Source organism: Emiliania huxleyi (assembly GCF_000372725.1).
Source record: "Emiliania huxleyi CCMP1516 chromosome Unknown EMIHUscaffold_131, whole genome shotgun sequence".
In the NCBI taxonomy this organism is placed as follows: domain Eukaryota; phylum Haptophyta; order Isochrysidales; family Noelaerhabdaceae; genus Emiliania; species Emiliania huxleyi.
In genome coordinates this window covers 72,347-91,651 of record NW_005201277.1, presented here as the reverse complement: position 1 = coordinate 91,651, position 19,305 = coordinate 72,347, and the positions used below count along the sequence as shown (strand labels likewise).

The 19,305-nt window shown below is 67.5% G+C and overlaps 5 protein-coding genes across 5 annotated transcripts; 3 read left to right on the top strand and 2 right to left on the bottom strand.

Annotated features, from left to right (window-relative positions):
* Positions 1 to 282: 282 nt before the first annotated feature.
* Positions 283 to 1,200, bottom strand: EMIHUDRAFT_70711 (hypothetical protein; the record flags this gene model as incomplete). The annotated part of the gene is made up of 1 exon (XM_005788857.1): positions 283 to 1,200. A coding segment is annotated over one exon (918 nt), but the record flags the coding sequence as incomplete, so codon positions are not given.
* A 4,035-nt stretch (positions 1,201 to 5,235) lies between these two features.
* On the top strand, positions 5,236 to 7,642 carry EMIHUDRAFT_440542 (hypothetical protein). Its single transcript, XM_005788856.1, has 8 exons — positions 5,236 to 5,684; positions 5,781 to 5,889; positions 5,921 to 5,985; positions 6,130 to 6,164; positions 6,313 to 6,368; positions 6,791 to 6,849; positions 7,226 to 7,415; positions 7,467 to 7,642. The coding sequence occupies exons 1-8, from the start codon at positions 5,246 to 5,248 to the stop codon at positions 7,636 to 7,638; spliced, it is 1,125 nt and encodes a 374-aa protein (XP_005788913.1). The 5' UTR covers positions 5,236 to 5,245; the 3' UTR covers positions 7,639 to 7,642.
* Positions 7,643 to 9,403: 1,761 nt separating this feature from the next.
* EMIHUDRAFT_226237 (hypothetical protein) lies at positions 9,404 to 11,509 on the bottom strand (the record flags this gene model as incomplete). The annotated part of the gene is made up of 2 exons (XM_005788855.1): positions 9,404 to 10,120; positions 11,387 to 11,509. The coding sequence occupies 2 exons, from the start codon at positions 11,507 to 11,509 to the stop codon at positions 9,404 to 9,406; spliced, it is 840 nt and encodes a 279-aa protein (XP_005788912.1).
* A 119-nt stretch (positions 11,510 to 11,628) lies between these two features.
* EMIHUDRAFT_226236 (hypothetical protein) lies at positions 11,629 to 13,933 on the top strand (the record flags this gene model as incomplete). Its single annotated transcript, XM_005788854.1, has 2 exons — positions 11,629 to 11,744; positions 12,286 to 13,933. The coding sequence occupies 2 exons, from the start codon at positions 11,629 to 11,631 to the stop codon at positions 13,931 to 13,933; spliced, it is 1,764 nt and encodes a 587-aa protein (XP_005788911.1).
* A 1,905-nt stretch (positions 13,934 to 15,838) lies between these two features.
* Positions 15,839 to 18,352, top strand: EMIHUDRAFT_226234 (hypothetical protein; the record flags this gene model as incomplete). The annotated part of the gene is made up of 7 exons (XM_005788853.1): positions 15,839 to 15,892; positions 16,205 to 16,353; positions 16,455 to 16,926; positions 17,073 to 17,312; positions 17,401 to 17,443; positions 17,527 to 18,191; positions 18,275 to 18,352. The coding sequence occupies 7 exons, from the start codon at positions 15,839 to 15,841 to the stop codon at positions 18,350 to 18,352; spliced, it is 1,701 nt and encodes a 566-aa protein (XP_005788910.1).
* Between the last annotated feature and the right edge of the window lie 953 nt (positions 18,353 to 19,305).

The following is a 19,305-nucleotide window of genomic DNA, read 5'->3' as shown; positions in this document are numbered from 1 at the left end:
GCCGCACGCGAAACGGACCGAGCGCGGCGCGTCGTAGCAGAGGTCACACTGGCGCTCCTCGGCCCCAACCTTCTCCTCCACCTCCCCCGCCGCCTCGACTAGCGCCTCCAGCCGCGGCAGCGCCTCTGCGAGCGGCATCCGCCTCTTCTTCCTCACAAGAGCCAGCCCGACCACCAGCCGCGCCAACTCCTCGGCTTGCGCCGCCGACCAGCCCGCGTCGGCCGCCGCGATCGATCCCTCCGCCGTGTCGGGCTCCTCAAGCGCATCGTCGCACTCGTCGAGGAGGCCGACGGCGCCGCGGCCCGTCAAGGCGACGAGCAGCGTGATGCCGAGCGCATAGCCGTCGGTCAGCGCTGACGCCTGCCCGCTCTGCGAAATGATCGGGTCCATGTACCCAAGCTTACCGAAGAGGCGCTGCGTCGACAGGTGCGACACCTGCTGGCTGCCGCCGGCCGTCGCCTCTGCCGCGCGCGCGAGGCCCACGTCGGCGAGGTAGCCGTTGCCGCGCTCGTCGAGCAGGATGTTGCCCGCCGAGACGTCGCGGTGCAGGATCATCGGAGAGCGCGTGTGCAGGTAGTGCAGCGCGCTTGCGGCGTCGCGCAGCACGCGGAGCCGTGCGGCAGAGGAGAGCGGCGGAGGCGGCGTCTCGAAGCCGAGCATGCGGAGCCGCTCCAGCGCGGCTGGAGCGCGGTAGAGGCGGTCCTCGAGGCTGCCGCCGCGGCAGAGGGGGTAGACGAGGCACGCTCTCGCCGGCGCCAGGCAAGCGCCGAGAAGAGGGAGCAGGGACGGGTGGCACGCCGTGCTGAGCGTGCGCACCTCGCTCTGCAGCTCGGTGAGGCCTTGGGCGCCGACACCGACCAACGCCGTCTTGACGGCGAACCCGCAAGCGACGCGCGGGAGAGACGGCAGCGCGTCGGCGCGGTAGACGCGCCCGAAGCCTCCCTCGCCCACCTTGCGCGCCTCGGCAAAGCCGTCGGTCGCCGCGATGAGCTCGTCGAGAGGGACGGCAGCGGGCGGCGCGGCGGCGGTGGCGAGGGCGGCGACAGTCGCCGCCGCCGACGCTGCCGCAGCTGCCGCTGCCGCTGCCGCTGCCGCCGCCTCCGCTGCCGCCGCCTCTTGAGCCTCCGCCGCCGCCACGGCCGCCACTGCCGCCTCTACAGCCGCCGCCTCCGCCGCTGCCTCCGCCGCCTCCGCCCTCATCCTCGCCTCCTCCCTCTCCCTTGCCGCCTCCTCCCTCGCCCTCGCCTCTGCCTCCTCCCTTGCCCTCGCCTCTGCCTCCTCCCTTGCCCTCGCCTCCGCCTCCTCCCTTGCCCGCGACGCCGCCTCCGCCTCCTCCGCCGCCCGCGCCGCCTCATCCGCCTCCTCCGATGCCCGCGCCGCCCGCGCCGCCGCAGCTGCCTCAGCCGCCCGCGCCTCGTCCGCCGCCCGCGCCTCCTCCTCCGCCGCCCGCGCCGCCGCCTCCGCCTGCCTCGCCGCCGCCTTCTCCTCCTTCTGCCGCTGCCGCTTCAGCGCCCTGGCCTCGCGGACCTTTCGCTCCGCCAGCTCGTCGCGCAGCCGCCGCGCCGCCCGCAGCGCCTCCGAGCCGTCGGCGGCTTCGGTGTTTGCGTTGATCGCCGCCCTGAGCGCCTCGAGATCGGCGTCGCCTCGCTCGCACGCCTCAACCGCCTCGCGCAGCGCAGCCTCGGCAGCATCGCGCGCCTCCGCCGCCACCGCTGCCGCTCCCGCCTCGCGTGCGGCCGCCGCGACCTGTTCGGCTGATTCTGCGACCGCCGTCTCCCCCTCAGCCTCTGCTGTGCTCGACGTGTGCTCCTCGAGGGTGCGCACGCACTCGGCGTGGCCCTTCTCCTTGGCCCACTGCAGCGCCGTCTCGCCGCTCGCACTGCGCGCCGCATCATCTGCGCCCGCCCGCAGCAAGCGCCGCACGACGGTGAGGTGGTTGAATATGGCGGCGATCATCAGCGCGGTGCCACCGTTGCTGTTCTGCAAGTTGACATCAGCACCGTGCTGCAACAGCAGCTCGACCACCCGCTCGTGGCCGTAGCCGGCGGCGACCATCAGCGCGGTGACGCCGTCGCTGTCCTGCAGGTTGACCTCCGCGCCGTGCCGTGTCAGCAAGTCGACCACCCGCTCGTGGCCCGGGCCGGCGGCGGCCATCAGCGCGGTGCCGCCTTCGCCGTTCTGCAAGTTGATCTCCGCGCCGTGCCGAAACAGCAAATCGACCACCCGCTCGTGGCCTTCGCCGGCGGCGCCCATCAGCGCGGTGTAGCCGGCGCTGTTCAGCAGGTCGACCTCCGCGCCGCGCCGCAGCAGCAGCTCGACCACCCGCTCGTGGCCTTGGCTGGCGGCATTCATCAGCGCGGTGTCGCCGTTGCTGTCGTGCCGGTCGACCTCAGCGCCGCGCTGCAGCAGCAGCTCGACCAGCCGCTCGTGGCCATACACGGTGGCGCCCATCAGCAGCGTGAGGCCGCTCACGCCGCCTCTCTCGTACGTCGCGTCGGCCCGCCCGCCACTGTCAAGCCACGCCAGCACCGCCTCCTCCTCGCCTCGCTCAGCCGCTGCCACGACCGCATCGGGGACTGCCACGACACCGCTCGGCGCCCGCCCCGCCGCCACCGCTGGAGATGGCGTCTTCGCGACTCTCGATCCAGCCGAGGAAGCGCCGCCGGAGGAAGCGCCGCCCGCGCCTTCGCCGCCGGCTGCTGTCGCCGTGGGCCGTCCCGCCAGCATATCCTGGACGTGCTTCTTGAAAGCCTCGACGCACTCGGCGTGGCCCTGCTCCTTGGCCCACTGCAGCGCCGTTTTGCCGCTCGCAGTGCGCGCCGCGGTGTCTGCGCCCGCCCGCAGCAAGCGCCGCACAACGGCGGGGTGGTTGAAGCAAGCGGCGTTCATCAGCGCGGTGCCGCCGTCGCTGCTCTGCAAATTGAGCTCAGCGCCGCGCCGAATCAGCAAGTCGACCATCCGCTCGTGGCCTTGGTCGGCGGCGAGAATCAGCGCGGTGCCGCCTTCGCCGTTCTGCAGGTTGATCTCAGCGCCGTGCCGTATCAGCAAGTCGACCACCCGCTCGTGGCCTTTGAAGGCGGCGTCAATAAGCGCGGTGAAGCCGCCACTGTTCCGCAGGTTGATCTCCGCGCGGTGCCGAAGCAGCAACTCGACCACCCGCTCCTGGCCTCGGACGGCGGCGCTCATCAGCGCGGTGACGCCATTGCTGCTCTGCTTGTTGACCTCAGCGCCGCGCCGTATCAGCAACTCGACCACCCGCTCGTGGCCGTGGGCAGCGGCACCCATCAGCAGCGAGAGGCCGCTCACGCCGCCTTGCTCGTACGTCGCGTTGGCCCGTCCGCCACTGTTAAGCCACGCCAGCACCGCCTCCTCGTCGCCTCGCCCAGCCGCTGCCACGACCTCGTCGTAGACTGCCACGCCACCGCTCGGCTCCGCCGCCGCCAGCGACAGATTACCCGGCCGCACCCGCACGCTCTCGCCGCCGCCCTCGAGCGCCACCGCGTACCGGCCGCCCTCGAAGCTCCCCGCCACGCCCCACTGCCCGTTCAGCTCGGGGCGGGAAGAGAGCCCGCCGAGCACGACTCGCTGTCTGAGCAGCGGCGCGTCCACCGCTGCCGCTGCAGCTGCCGCGCCCGAGGAAGCGCCGCCCGCCCCTGCCCGGCCGTCTGCAGCCGCCGCCGCCTCCGACAATACCTTGACGCACTCGGCGTGGCCCTTTTCCTTGGCCAGCTGCAGCGCCGTCTTGCCGTTAGCAGTGCGCGCCGCGTCTGCGCCCGCCCGCAGCAAGCGCTGCACGACGGCGGGGTGGTTGAGGAAGGCGGCGCCCATCAGCGCGGTGACGCCGTTGATCTGCAGGTCGACCTCCGCGCCGTGCCGAATCAGCAACTCGATCACCTGCTCGCAGCCGTTGTAGGCGGCGTGCAACAGCGCGGTGGCGCCGTTGCTGTCCTGCAGGTTGACCTTCGCCCTGCGCCGGAGCAGCAGCTCGATCACCCGCTCCTGGCCGTTGAAGGCGGCGTACATCAGCGCGGCCCAGCCGTTACTGTCCTGCAGGTTGATCTCCGCGCCGCGCTGCAGCAGCAACTCGACCACCCGCTCTTGGCCGTAGCGGGCGGCGCCCATCAGCAGCGTGACGCCGCTCACGCCGCCACTCTCGCACGTCGCGTCGGCCCACCCGCCGCCCTCGAGCCACGCCAGCACCGCCTCCTCCTCGCCTCGCTCAGCCGCTAGCACGACCGCGTCAAAGCAGCTTTGGGAACCGGCACCCACCATCGTTTGGGTTCCGGCTCTTTTGCGTGGGTAGGGACCCCGTTTTCATACTTCTCATCAACCACAAGAACGAACCAAAAAAAACCGACGAGTCACCGTCCGTCGCGTGCGTGAGGTCGCCTGTGTACACTACGGTGGCATCGGGCCACCGGCAGTTGTCGCCGGGCGGCAGCGGCACGACGGACGACACCTGCAGCGGCGCGTCTCCTCCGTTGAGCGAGAGAGAGGCAGCGGCTCCGTTAGCACGGGCTCTGCAAAGTCCAAAGAGGTTGTCGTCGGTCGGCGCGTCGATGCTCGCGACCTGCAGCGGCTCCTGACCCCGCACCGTTCCATCAGCACACGGTCGAGTGCACCGTGGATCCGAGCAACGGCGTCGACTTCCCCTCCTAGCCAGGCGGGCGGCGGCGGCGCGAGGTTGCAGCGCACCTGACTTCTTTTGGGGGACTGGGAGCGGCGGGCTTCCGACCACTCTGTGACTGTTCTCGAGGCGCCTCTGGCACCGTGTCGCGCACCGAGCAGCCGACGGCGAGTGCTCGCCCGCCTTGCCCCCTACCGCCAGCGGCGCGTGTTGCACCCCCGGCTAGCTGCGAGAAACTTTCTAAAATTCTTTTATGCGCATCGGTTATACGCATCGGGTGTCGAGTATGGCGACGCTGGGTTCCGGCTCCTACCCGGATAGGGGGTCTGTGGCACTGGCTGGCCCCTCCCTCCCAGATAGGTAGGTAGGTTGGTCTTGTTTGGCCCAAAAGGGCCCTGCAATAGGTAGGTACCCGCTATTTTCATCTTTTTTCGCTTCGCTGCGCGGCCTGGGGATAGGTAGGTAGGTAGGCGTTTTGGCGCGAGTCAGCTCACAGGCCAGCGCACAGCGCCATAGGAGGTATTTTCTTCTCAATAACAAGGCTGTGAACAGACCCCCATCCGGTAGGAGCCGGAACCCAGCTCTCGGGTGAACCCTGTTGATGCACAGGGCACATACATGAGCCTGCTCCTCCCGACGCTCGCCCTCGCCTCCCGCATCGCCAGCACGAGGCACGGCGCCATCGACGACCACGACGGGTACGACTGGCGCCGGTCGACGTCTGAGAATCATCGCAACCCGGCCGCACCGTTGCGTCATGAATTCGCCGCGTCACGTGCGCGGCTCGACTACTCGTGGCACGTTCACTACTCGCTGCGTCGCCAGGAGCAGCAGGACGCCATCATCCGGCGAATGCTCCGCGACGGCGCTGTTGGCGGTGCTGAGCATGCCACGCCGGCTGGCCGCGGCGTGCTGCAGGGGTTGCGGCAGGTGCTGTCGCGGTGGCAGCAGCAGAGGCGTGGCGCGGTCGGCGCGCCCGCGCAGCCGTGGGCCATTTTCACGGCAGGCTGTATGGGCGCCGGCAAGACACACGTGATGGAGCTGCTCGATGAGAACGGTGACGCTGCTCTCTACCGTCTGCTCTCCGCTCTCCTCTCTCCGCTCTTTGCTCTCTCTTCTCTCCGCTCTGCCCACTCCTGTCCCCTCCCCCCAGGCCTGCTTCCCCTCTCGTCCTTCGTGCGCATCGACGTGGACCGCATCCGCGCCGCGCTGCCAGAGACGCGCGCCTACAAGCCGCTCCTCTGCGACCTCTTCCTGGACCTGTCCTGGACCTTTCCTGGAACCTTCCTGTAGGCGCACCTACGAGCGGCTCAACGCGCAGACGGCCGGACTGCTCACGCAGCTCGAGGCGCGCCTGGGTCGCAGGAGGCGCGGCAGGAAAGAACTACGCGGAGGCACGCGCGGCTTCTTTGTACCTGCATATAGGCGGGCTGCCTCGCAGACGCGTCCCAGTCTTGTGTTGCGTGCCCGTGGTCGCACGCGGCGCGAATTTCTTTTTCCAGGCGGGCTGCATCGCAGAGGTGGCCACAGAGGAGGCGTTTCTCCCACGCCAACGGCTGCACGCCGTCGGCTTGTGGGCGGTGTCTCTTCACACCTCCGGCTGTGAACAGGTGCGTCGCGGCGCCTGGTCTCTTCATGCCGTCGGCCTGTGGGCGGCGTCTCTTCACACCTGCAGCTGTGAACAGGCCTTCCGCCGCGGGTTCCATGTCTGGGTCGACTCCTCCTTGCGAGACAGGCGGGCGTTAGTGAGAGAGTGGGCGAGAAGAGTAGCCGAGATCAGCCGAGGTTGGCGGAACGTCGCCGAGAGTCGCCGAGAGTCGCCGAGAGTAGCCGAGAGAGAGCCGAGAGAGCCGAGAGAGCCGAGAGAGTAGCCGAGAGAGGAGTCGCAGGGGAGCGAGTCGTCTATCTCGGCTCACATTTCGGCTCACTCCTCGGCTCATCTCGGCTCACCTCGGCTCACCTCGGCTCACCTCGGCTCACCTCGGCTCACCTCGGCTCACCTCGCCTCCTCTGCGAGTCAGGCTCCGGTGGTCACGCGAGCTGTGAACAATACAGCTGTGAACAATACATACATACCTGCAGCTGTGAACAGGCTCTGGTGGTCACGCGAGCTGTGAACAATACAGCTGTGAACAATACATACATACCTGCAGCTGTGAACAGGCTCTGGTGGTCACGCGAGCTGCGGCGGCTGCGCCGCGTCTACCCAGCCCACCGCCTAGGTAGGTAGGTAGGAAGGTGAAGAACAGCCAGGCTCGGACTGGACACATGCGCGGTCTGGGTGGGGACGCGGGACAGAAGAGGACGGCACGCTCGAGCGACACACAGACACAAACAGGCTCACAAGACACACCGCCTCGGCATAGCACACACGCACACACACACACACACACACACACACACACACACACACACACACACACACACACTCACACACACACGCACACACACACACACACACACACGCACACACACACACACACACACACACACACACACACACACACACACACACACACACACACACACAGTGCACGTCACTGCGTCGTGGGGCAAAAAAAAGAAATGCGGTCGCCCCCCTGGGATGTCTTTCCACAGGCATCGTGCACGTCACGGCGTCGTGGGCGAGAGTGGTCGAGCGAGAGGCGAGGCGAGGCGCCGAGACGGGGAGGCGCATCCCGCCGCCGCTGCTGGCGCAGGTGTACGATCAGGTGCCGCGCGCCGTGGCCGCGCTGCAGCGGCACGTCGATCTTCACATCGAGGTGGACAACGACACCTCCCAGCCGCGGTGTGCCCCCCCCCCCCCCCCTTCCCTCCCTCCCCTGGCGCCTTCCGGCAGGTTGCGCCGCCCCGAGGATGTGCTTGCTTTCCTCCGCCTCTGCCGGCAGCTCGCCCCCGCAGAGGGCCGAGGCGAGGGGCGGTGGCGCAGGCAGCAGGAGTTCGCCGTCTGGCGTTGGTTCGACGCCGAGGGGTTGAGGACCAAGCGGTGGGAGGCCACAGCCGCGGCCTGAGTTGCCGGCACCAACTTGATTCCCGGATCGGCGTCTCCCCCTCCCCCTATGTGCCGCCACCCCCCACCAATCCGTAATTCCGTAAAATCGCGTGACAAGCGCCCTAATCGAGCTGGAACGCGGCCCCCGGCAGCCGCCTGGGATCGTGCCCTAGCTAGCGGGAGGCGATAGACGTACTTTTCGGCGTGAACTAAGCTCTAAGGCGACGTCCGGCAAGTCGTGGGGTCCAGACTCACACGAGACTCACACGGCCGGCGCCAAGCGCGCGTAACCACCGAGCCGCTCTCCGCCGCCGCTCCTCGCCACCAACCATGATGGTGCGTGACTCGTTCACCCCCCTCCCCTCACTACGACCAGCCCTCTCACCCATAGCGGGTGGGGAGGCCCTAAAACGGCGGGAGGGGTAGGGCTATATCGATAGAGCTAGAGGGCTCAACCACCCCTCCACCCCTCCACCCTCCACCCCTCCACCCTCCCGGAGCGAGAGAGGTCCGTCTTCGAGCCCTCCCACTTCCACCCCTCCGACCGGAGGGCTCGCCAGCCCACAGGGCTGGAGGGGTCCCCGTCGGATCGGCGTCGGGAGGGCTCCACAGGGCTAACCCCCTCCCCGGACGCCGGGTGGGCTCGGAGGGACGGTCGGACAGGGGAGGATCTTCATGGCGGGAGGGCTCGAGAGGGGTCGGAAGGGCCCTCCGGGAGGGGTCGCAAAAAGATAAAGAAAACGAAGTCGCGGCTTATGTGACTGCCCCCCAAGAGGGCTCGGAGGGCTCGGAGGGCTCGGGAGGGCTGGAGGGCTAGAGGGCTCCATTAGGGCTCGGAGGGGTCGATCCTCTGAGCTCTCCGACCCCTCCGACCCCTCCGACCCCTCCGACCCCTCCGACCCCTCCGACCCCTCCGACCCCTCCGAGCCCCCCGAGTTCCCCGACCCCACAGCTCGGTGAGCAGCCTGCCCCTCCCTCCCGACAAACCAACTCCCGCACACACACAATCGCACTCTGGCCATCGAATGACTCCGAATGACTCACTGTGTGTGCTAAGACAGAATCTCCGCAGACAGCCAAAATGGGCCGTGCCGCGTTTGTGGTGTCTTCTCAAGCACTAGCACCTGGGCGCCGCACTCGAGTGGGCGGGTCACATCTATGAGGGCCCAGTGCGCACTAGGCGCATATGCTAGTGCTATCCTGCCCTATGGGAGGCAGAGGGATGGGGGGAGGGGGGGCAGAGGTAGGGTGGGGTGAGACTGGGGAGGACCTCAGAGGTCCTCCATGGGGGTGGGGTCCGTCCGGCTCGAAAAGGTCAAAGTGGGTGCCGGTCCCGCCATCGCCGCCGACGCCGTCGCCCTCGTCCGCCTCGGAGGCGGAGGTCGTCGGGCGGGGCGCCTCGCCCGTCGCGAACCTGCCGCCGAACACGGCGTCGGCCGGCGCCGAGGCGCCGGCAGCCGTGATCAGGTCGGCGACCTTTCGGTCCCTGCAGGCCGCATCAATTTTGCCGCGCGCCGGGACGGCTCGTAGAGCTCGTTGGCGAGCCAGTCCCGGGCGACCTTCGTCGCCACGGAGCCCAGTCTGAGCTGTCTGACTGTGTTCTGTGTCTCTGTGTCTCTCGGTACTCTCGCCCTTTCGTGGGATTCGCGCGCCTGCCCCATAAATTCAATAACACGCGGCAGCCGGTCTTGCAACACATCTGGCCCGCCCCGCGCGACAAAACTAGACCGGACGCGGGACCATCCACATCATCACCGGCTCGCGGCAATACGGGCACTCTTGCATCAGCTCAGAGCATGGCCCGCAAGCGCACAGGTGCCCGCACGGGACCGCAGCATGCGACTTGACTCTCGCGAAGCCGACACGATGCACGTGGTCTCGCCCCCCATCGTGGACTCGGGGGTAGCCGGCCGCCCCGTGTCGAGGCCGGCGTCCGCAAGCGAGACGGCAGCAAGCGACTCGGTGACTGGCAGATGCTGCTCCGCCGCCTCTCCCGCCTCTGGCCCGATCAAGCGCTCGATGGCGCCGACCCGCTCCTCGAGGCTGCCCTCGGTCGCCGCGCCGAGGCTCGCCTCCAGCCGCTCGACACGCCGCATCAGGTCCCCGCCGCCGGTCGACTCGCTGCTCACCGCCTCCTCGCACCGCGACACCCGACGCGCCAGAGCCTCCTCCTCCGCATCTATCTCTGACCGGCGCAACGCCTCTGCCAGCTCCGCAGCCTCGCGCAGCGCCGCCTGCTCCGCCGCACCCGCTAGCTCAGCCGCCTCACGCTCCGCCCGCCTCGCAGCCTCCTGCTCAGCAGCCAGCTGCGCCGCCCTCTCCTCCTGTGCGCGAACCTCTGCCGCAGCCCGCGCCCTCCGCTCCTCCTCGAGCTTGAAGGCGGGCGGCGCCTTCTTGGCCTTATTGTTCTTCTCCTTGGCCGCCTTCCTGGCCGCCGCCGCCTCCGCCGCCTTTGCGCGCCTCTTCGCCTTCTCCTCCTCCGCCCTCTTGTCAGTAGCCTCCTTCTCGCGCCGCGCCGTCTCCACCTGAGCCGCTTTCCGAGCCGCCGCCGCCACCCGCTGCTCCGCAAGCTGCGCCTCCTCTGCTGCTCGCCTCTCCGCCTCCCTCGCCCGCAGCGTCTCCTCTGCTGCCGCTCGCTCGGCAACCAGCTTCGCCTCCGCCTCCGCCGCAATCGCCCGCCTCTGCTCCTCCAGCGCCGCCGCATCCGCCGCCCGGCGCGCCTCGCGCGCCTCTCGTTCTGCTTCGCGCCGGCGCGCAGCCTGCTCGCGCTCTCGCGCCGCCGCCGCCTCCTCCCGCTCGCGCTGCTCGCGCCGCCCCTTGGCCTCGAGCGCCTTCTCTGCCGCCTTCTCTGCCGCCTCCGCCTCCTTCAGTGCCGCTGCGTGCTCCGTGAGAGCGCGCACACACCCGGCGTGGTCCTTTGCAGGAGCACCACCAGCAACGTCGGCATTAGCCAGCTTGGCCCCCTCCTTGGCGTATTGCAGCGCCGTCATGCCGGCCACAGAGCGTGCCTTTGTGTCTGCGCCCGCCTGCAGTAGACAGCGCACGACGGGGAGGCGGCCTTTGCCGGCGGCGGCCATCAGCGCGGTGCCGCCGTCGTTGTCCCGCACCTCTGCATCAGCGCCGTGCCTCAGCAGCAAGTCAAGCACCCGCTCGTGGCCGTTGATGGCGGCGAGCATCAGCGCGGTGCGGTGCCTGCCTTTGCTGCTCTGCACGTTGGCCTCCGCGCCGTGCTGAAGCAGCAGCTCGACCACCCGCCCGTGACCTGCGAAGACGGCGCCCATCAGCGCGGTCCAGCCGTTGCTGTCCTGCGCGTTGATCTCAGCGCCGTGCCGCAGCAGAAGGTCGACCACCTGATCGTGACCTTCGGAAGCGGCCCACACCAGCGCAGTCCAGCCATCGCTGTCCTGCAGGTTGATCTCCGCACCGTGCTGCAGCAGCACCTCGACCACCCGCTCGTGGCCTTCGATGGCGGCGTCCATCAGCAGCGTTACGCCAGTAGTCACCTCGCCTTCCTCGCCCCGACGCTCGCGGGTGGCGTTCGCTCGCCCTCCACCCTCAAGCCACACACGCACCGCCACTTCGTCACCTCTGAAGACCGCCTCTACGTGGTCAGCCGTCTCAGCCGTCTCGCCGCGCGCCGCCATCGATGGCAAGGGCGCCCCGAATCTTTGGCGCGGATTTTCTTTTTCCGAAACAGATCGTATATGAGCAATTATTGCCAATCCAAAAACAGAAACTCCCAGAAGCTCACCTCGTCGTGACGGTACGCGAAGATTGGCAAGAGCAGCGGCAGATATTGTTGATGGCGACCCCGTGATCCCTTCTGAGGTCTCGAACGTGGTCTCGGCAAGAGAGAGAGAGATTTTTAGCAATGTGCGGCGGGAACGCATGCGTCGCGGTGACGAAAGACGGCAAGGCGGTGGCGTGGGGGCGGCATCCAAAGAGGGGCGCAGGCGACCCAACGGGGGTGTCCTCTCAGAAAGGATCCTGTCTGAATTGCAAGGGAGGGATGACGGAGACGACGTACGTGTCCCCGGACGACCTCAGCTCGGGCGTGATCGCCGCGATGTGCGGTGGTATGGCGTGCGTCGCGGTAAAGTCCGACGGCTCGGTGCACGCATGGGGGTTAGTCGGATCTGGAGGCCGCCCGAGCTGCGTTTGGGAAATGATTTGCGATGGCCAGGGGTGCTGTCAGCGCGGGCTTGGGGCGGACCTTGCCTCGGGCGTGGTCTCGGCGAGGGGTCCCGTAGGAATTCGAATTCCTACCATGCGGAACCGACCCTATCCATCCAGTGCTCAAGTGCTCAAGTGCGAAAGCCACCCGTGAAGCACTAGGTAGGTAGGTAGAAAGGTGAAGAACAGCCAGGCTCGGACTGGACACCAACGCGGTATGGGTGGACGCTGGACAGATGATTGATGACGACACGCACGAGCGACACACAGACACAAACAAGCTCACAAGACACACAGCCAGCGGGCTGCCACACACCCTGAGTAGGCGTACACATAACTCAAGGCCATATCCTCCCTGTCGCCCCCCCCCCAGCACTCCACGGTGCCAAGAGAAGCACTGGAGAGACGGTCGGCCGTAAAAAAAACACGCATTTCATGGTTAGTGCCGAGGGCACACCACACACACACACATATGGCGTCCGCCGCCCGCAAGCGCGCCCGTGCCGGTCGCGGATGGCTTCGAGGCGCCCATCTTTGGCGCGCGCGTCGTCGGCCAGGTCTCCACGCTGCCGCTCGAGGGCGAGGACGGCCTCGTTGGCGTCGCGAGCGAGCACGCAGGCGCCTGGTACGTCGCGACCATGGACTCGCTGCTGCACGTCTCGGCGGCCGGGCGCGTGCGCCGCGTAGCAGCCTTGCCGGCAAGTGAAGTCTTCTACACCGTTGCTGCCAGCCCAGACGGGAGCGCGGTGTTTGTGGCAGACGACACCAACGAGATCCGGCGGGTGGAGGTGGCGACTGGCGCTGTGACGACGCTCGCGGGCAGCGGCAACATGGGCGACGCGGATGGTGTGGGCGACGCGGCGCAGTTCGACGGCCCAGCCGGCATCGCCATCAGCCCGGACGGGAGCGCGGCGTTTGTGGCGGACTGCAGCAACCACAAGATCCGGCGGCTGGAGGTGGCGACGGGCGCTGTGACCACGCTCGCTGGAGGCGGCGATGTGGGCGACGCGGATGGTGTGGGCGACGCGGCGGAGTTTGACGGCCCCTCCGGAGTCGCCCTCAGCTCCGACGGGAGTGCACTGTTTGTGGCGGACTCCTGCGGCAACAAGATCCGGCGGGTGGAGGTGGCGACTCGCGCGGTGACCACGCTCGCTGGAGGCGGCGAGGATGGCGGCGCGGATGGCGTCGCCGACGCGGCGCAGTTCCGCTACCCAGCTGGCATCGCCATCAGCCCGGACGGCGGCGCGCTGTATGTGGCGGACTATGAGAACCACAAGATCCGGCGGGTAGAGGTGGCGACGGGAGAGGTGACGACGGTCGCGGGCAGTGGCACCAGGGGTAGGGAAGACGGCGTGGGCGACGCGGCGCAGCTCGACGGCCCAGATGAAGTCGCCATCAGCTCCGACGGCAGCACGCTGTTGGTCAGTTCGAGCGGTGGCCTCCGCGAGGTCTGCGTGGCTGCGCCTCCTCCGCCTCCCTCCTTTGCCCCGATCGTCGTTCCGCCTTCGACCCTTGGAGCCGACCTCGCAACGACGCGGGGCGACGCCTCCCTGCCAGAGGGGAAAGTCACCTTCCTGGTCGGCGACGACCTGGAGCGCATCGAGTACGTCACCAAGGCCGTCCTCTGCGCCCGGTCCCCGGTCTTTCGGACGATGTTTGGCATCGGCATGAAGGAGCGCGACGCCGCCGAGGTCACGGTGCGCAACACCGACCTCGCCAGCTTCACCGCCCTTATCGACTACCTCCTCTCCGACAAGTTCGACCTCGGCGAGGCGGAGGGCGGCAGAGCGCAGCGCGCGCTCGACCTGCGGGAGCTGGCGCAGATGTACCAGGTGCCGCGCCTCGAGCTGCTCTGCGCGCAGGCACTGCAGGAAAGCGTCGCGCCGGCGAGCGCCGTGCCGCTGCTCGAGGCGGCGCACACGACGGGCGACGGGCGGCTCCTCGCGCAGTGCCGCCGCTACGTGGCCGACCACGCCGCCGAGGTGCGGGCGAGCGGCGGCGTGGAGCAGCTGCGCGACTTTGGCGTGGCCAAGGGGCTGCTCGGCGACGCGCTCGACCAGGTGGCGGAGCTGAAGGGGGCGGTGGCGGCGCGCGACGCGGAGCTCGGGAAGGTCCGGGCGGAGGTGGCCGAGCGGGCATGAGTGAGGGGCAGCGCCCCGCGCCTTGCGATCGCTCGCCGCTTGGCACCAGTGACAGCAGTGTGTGACAGCGCGCAGCGCGCCGTGTACAGGGAGCGCCCTCCTGCCCAAGCTGCAGAAACGAGCTTTTAGTGGCTATAAGCATAGGCACTGAGATATGGTGCGCGCGGAGCGCGCTGGTGCTACCTGGACATACGCGCGGAGCGCGCTAGGCAGTAGCACTGCTGCAGAGCACGCGCGGAGCGCGCCGCTGGAAAGCACGCGCGGAGCGCGCCGCTGGGTAGGTGCGGAGCGCCGCCACTTGAGGTTGGGCCTGTGGGTGGGCCGAGTGGTTCCAGCGTGTGAGTCAAACTCTTACTAGAAATCGCATCTAGCCCTCCACAACCCTCAAAATTTTCTTCGGGGCGCGCTCCGCGCGCGGCGCTCCGCGCCTCACTCCTTGAGCGTCATAGGCGCTGGCCTGCACATGTTCTGCAGCTTGGCCTCCTGCGACACCGTTTTGATTTCCCGGTACGTTCGTACGTTCGTACGTCAGTAGTCGCACTCTATCTTCTTCACGGCACATGTTCTGACAGACATTCTGACATCAGACCCGCGATTCTAAGGTAAGGGCTCAGGCGCTCGAGGACCGGATCGTGTGGGGCTCCTGTCGTTAGACGTGGAGATGCGAGGGTTGCCCCCCCTTGCCCCACCACCTCGTGTGTGTGGAGAAGTTTACCTTACCTTACCTTACCTTACGATCGTGTGTGTAGCCTCAATGTTGTTTTAATGCGCGCCCCCGCCGAAATGCAATCTAGGGTACCCTTGCGCTCCGGGCCGGTGTGCGGGGAGCGAACCAATCGGGCAAGGATCACCGATGTCGTCGAGTGGGATGGTTGTACCTCCTCCGTTGATAGGCATGTCGTCGCCCACGGTGCTGCTCTCCCCGTCGTCTGCGTCCGTTGGGATAGATTCGTCTTGCCACTGCAGCGACCGGCAATTTCTTCTTATTTGTGCCCTAGTGGGCGCTCGGGACGCACGTTCATCCATCCGTCATTCGCCTCGGCGACGCGAGCCGCGTTGATTGTGTGATACTCCTTAATGCCTGCCCAGGACCTCGCCGCCACGCTAGCGATGTTGCTCATCCAAGCGTGCGACGCCTGCCTGCTGCTGGGGCGGCGAGCGCCGCGCTCCGTTGCGGCGGTCCGACCCCGGCTGAGCGGGAGTCTCAGCGTGGTGGCCTTGCTCCTGCTGCTCTCCTTCCCATCTGCAGCTCGGGCTGGCACGGGCGAGGCTGGCTCTGGTGAGGCTGGCTCTGGGGAGGCTGGCTCTGGTGAGCTGGGCTCCGGACTTTGGGAGCCCCTGCCAGTTCTGCCACATTTGCGTTCAGCGCATGCCGCAGAAACGCAGTGCCTTAGCTGGTGCACCATTCACACGCAGCTGTGGGACTCCAAGTGCAGATGGAGAGCAAAGTGCGATGGCTGCTCGAGCTGCTCGACGGCACCGCCACCACCCGCGCGGTCCCCCACGCCACCGCCATCGGGCTGCCACTGGGGCTGCGCCGTCAATACCAACCTCTGGCACACCAAATGCCTGTGGAGCACCTGCATGGGATGCGCATCATGCGAAGGTAATGGGAGCCCACCGGGCTGCCATTGGGGCTGCGCCGTCAATACCAACCTCTGGCACACCAAATGCTTGTGGAACACCTGCACAGGATGCACATTATGCGAAGGCCCCGCCACACCCGCGCCGTCCCCCGCGCAATCGCCACCGTCCTATACCTTGCCGTCCTCGCCTTCGCCGCTGTCCGCTCCGCCGCCACTGCCCGCTCATCCGCAACCATCCGCGTCGCCGCCCTCGCCGTCCCCGTCGCCGCCCCCAGCCGCCACGCCGCCGCCGCCAACAACAACTCAGCCTCCGCCGTTGATGCCCCCGCACGGAACCGCGCCCTCGCCGCTGCTGCCGCCATTGGCAGCAGATGTGTGCGTCCTGGGCGGCACCGTTTCCCGTGCTGCCTCCAATGGCAACATCTGCTACCTCGGCCCCGTCCTGTCGTCGACGTGCCCAGATGCTGCCCCCTGGGGATGCTGGGAGTATGGCTTGAGTCTATACTACACCTTGCCGTACTCGCCATCCGCTTCGCCGCCTCCGCCGCTGCCATCCCCATCGCCGCCACCGCCGCCGCCACCGCCGCCGCCACCGCCACCGCCACCGCCGCCGCCACCGCCACCGCCGCCCTCGCCCTCGCCACCATACTCGACGCCACCACGGCGTCCGGCGGTGGGGGCGCAGTTTTGGGATCTGTCGAGCCGTGTGCTCATCGACGAGCGTTTGCGGGCCAAGGGCCACGTCGCCTCACACTACCACACCTTTGGCGCTCCTTACCTGGTCGACTGGGATGGCGACGGTTGGATGGACATCTTCGCCACCAACCACGTCAAGTATGAGTCTTGTGAGACGCACTGGCGCGCTAGCAGTGCACCTATGAGAGGGCTCTTCCTCTCTCTCCCAATGTTCACCCGCGTGTCATCGCTGATCGTAGGGACCTGGCCCTCAATCGCGGCGGCGGTCAATGGCTCGAGGCCGCGGTGGGTGCCGTTGAGTACGTCGTAGGCTACGCTGAGCATGAACCACTCGGGGGAATGAAGGAGAGGTTTGATGCGCACGGCGGCGCAGTCATCGACCTAGACCGCGACGGGCTGTTGGACCTGTACGTTGCGCAGGGCGCCGTCCGTGGGACCGACACGACGTACCACTCAGAAAACGGCCTCTTCTGGGGGACCCCCGACGGCCGGCTCCTCGGCGGCCGTGGGACAGCCAGGGAGGCTGGGCTCTTCTGTCAGGGGTGCCGCGGGTACAACGTGGCTGTGGCTGATGTGGATGGTGACGGCCTCCTCGACATCATCTCATGCAACAAGGAGCGCAACGACGACAACACGATCCCCTCGCGGCTCTGGCTGAACCGGCCGACGGCGGCCTCGAGGAGGAATTTTGCGTATGTGCCCCAGTTCAGGGTGTACAGCAGCAGCGCTCTTATGACCGACTTCGACCAGGCAGCATGTGGTGGTGGGGGTGGTGGGGGTGGTGGTGGTGGGGGGGGGGGGGGGGGCTATCTCTCGGCTCAGGGGCTCCCTAACAAGCAAGCCAATGTTGCCTGTAGGATGGCTTTGCGCAAGAGCTTCTTGTCCTCATCGACATCCCGCGATCGACCTCGGGCCAGGACACGCTCGCAGTGTACAAATGGGACGCGGCGAGGGGATTGCTAGCGGATATCACACCGGATTGGTGGCCCATATTTGGATCCCAGTGGAGCGACCGTCAAATCTATGGGCGTGAACTCAAGGCTCTCAGCACTGGCGATTTCAACGGTGACGGCCTCATTGATTACGCGTTGCTCACGGTCCGGCGCCCTCAAACTTTGCTTCCGCCCCATCCTCTATTGAGTGACGGGATACCGCCCACCCCACGGCACCCCGTTTGAGGATTAGGGCTGGGGCGTCGACCTTCTCTACTCCTCGCCTGTCGGGCTCCGTTCCATTGCTGACAGCACCGGACCCTTTCTCAGAACATGCTCTTCAACCGTGGACATGAAGGCGCCGCGTGCTCTTGCACAGGCACCCAGCCAACGTTGCTCACTGAAAGCACCTCTCCCCAGGCGGCTGACTACGACCTCGATGGCACGCTCGACCTGCTCGTCCTGTGCAATTCAAATGCCGTCATCCTGACGCAGACGGCCGATGGCAGCTGGGTCCACATGCCGGGCGCCTATGGCGACCTCAACGACCCGGGGCGTAGCAAAGCGGACGACAACTGGCTCATCTGGTGCTGCAGCAACTACGACGCTTGCACCGCGGCGTCGTCAATCAGAGCGTTTCACCTTGAGCCCATGTGTCAGATGGTCGACTCAGCCTGGCCGGTGGGCAACAGGTGGTTTGGTCTGACTTCGTTCGACATCGACAATGATGGCTTTGTCGACCTAATGCCGTGCAACACAAAGTGCCGACTCTACCGCAACTCTGGAGGGAACGGAAACTCCTACATCGCGTTCAGGCTGGTGGGCAGCGCGAGCAACGAGTACGGCATCGGCGCGACAGCGCTCCTCACCTGGCGTCCCGAGCCGGGTGCGGCGCCAAAGCAGCAGATGCGCGAGGTGAACCGGGCCTCGGCTGGCGACCCCCGCGGCAGCGCGGACCACCGCCTAGTCTTTGGGCTCGGCCCTTCGGGTGTTCCCCTCCGCTTGGAGGCCCAGCAGCACACCACAGACACCGATGCCGATCCTGTGGAGCCCCGGCAGAGGGAGGCTCGGACGGTCAATAGGTGCGCTGGCCATCGGGCACGGTGGATGTCGTCGACGCGCCAGAGGCGCTGGCCGCCCGAGCAAACACAATGCAGGACGCCGTTATTCGGCTGCAGGAGTCGACGATCATGGGTACGCCCTAGGGAGCCCGCGCCGGCCCAGAGGCAGAGCGCAGTCCGCAGAGGAACACGAGGTGACCTGGGACTATGCCCGCTGGGCCGGGACACGCCGCGCGGGACGGTCGGCCCGCGCGGGGCGGGGCGGCCGAGGGCGCGGGAGAGCGGGGGCGGCGGGCGGGGGACGCGTAAAGTAGCTCACGTTGACGTAAACGCCTTGCGGTTTCTCCCGTTTCCGGATTCCGCCGGTTAGCGCATAATTATACAGCCCCTTGGAGTGTGAAGGCTTCGTAGCCCTCCGGTCTACGAAGATCCGCAGGACTGGAGCGAAAAAAAAGCAAGCGAGTGGCGCATATAGCGGTTTGTCCGCCGCTCTGCCGCGTGCCGCCGCCCCCGCGGGCGCCGCGGCCCGCGCCCCGCGCGGGGGGCCGCGCGTTCTTGGGCGCTCATGCTTGGGTGTAATCGCGCCTGCTCCGCAATATCTATCTAGATCGCTCGAACAGAATATTACACCACGCGAGCGCACACCTCCACCATGCCAGCGGGGCTTTCGTAGCGGGGCGCGCCCTCCCAATTCTCTCCTCCGCCTCGAGCAGCCCGCTCTCGCGAGGAGGTCCGGAGGAGTGGGGACGAAAGTGGCCGTGCCTGGCCGGCGTGTGTAGTGGCCCCGGCGGCGTGGTGTGTGTGTGTGTGTGTGTGTGTGTGTGTGTGTGTGTGTGTGTGTGTGTGTGTGTGTGTGTGTGTGTGTGTGTGTGTCGGCCAGTCGCCGGAACAGAGGTGTCAGTACGTCGCACAAGCCAAGCAGAGTCCTGCCCGCCTCAGGAGGGGTTGGCGGGCCCGGTCGCATGTTGGCGGGTACACTCTTGCGCTGCGGGGGCGGGGGCGGGGGCGGGGGCGGGGGGGGGGGGGGGGTCATGAAGGGGGGGGTAAAGGGGAGGTAAACGGGAGGTAAAGGGAGGTACCGGGAGGTAACGGGATCT

What these genes read in the sequence shown, in the direction of transcription:
- EMIHUDRAFT_440542 (XM_005788856.1), top strand. Translation starts at nt 5,246, where the DNA reads ATGAGCCTGCTCCTCCCGACGCTCGCCCTCGCCTCCCGCATCGCCAGC. An exon ending in GGAGCTGCTCGATGAGAACG is followed by an intron (nt 5,685 to 5,780) that starts GTGACGCTGCTC and finishes CCCTCCCCCCAG; the next exon opens with GCCTGCTTCCCCTCTCGTCC. An exon ending in GCAGCTCGAGGCGCGCCTGG is followed by an intron (nt 5,986 to 6,129) that starts GTCGCAGGAGGC and finishes TTCTTTTTCCAG; the next exon opens with GCGGGCTGCATCGCAGAGGT.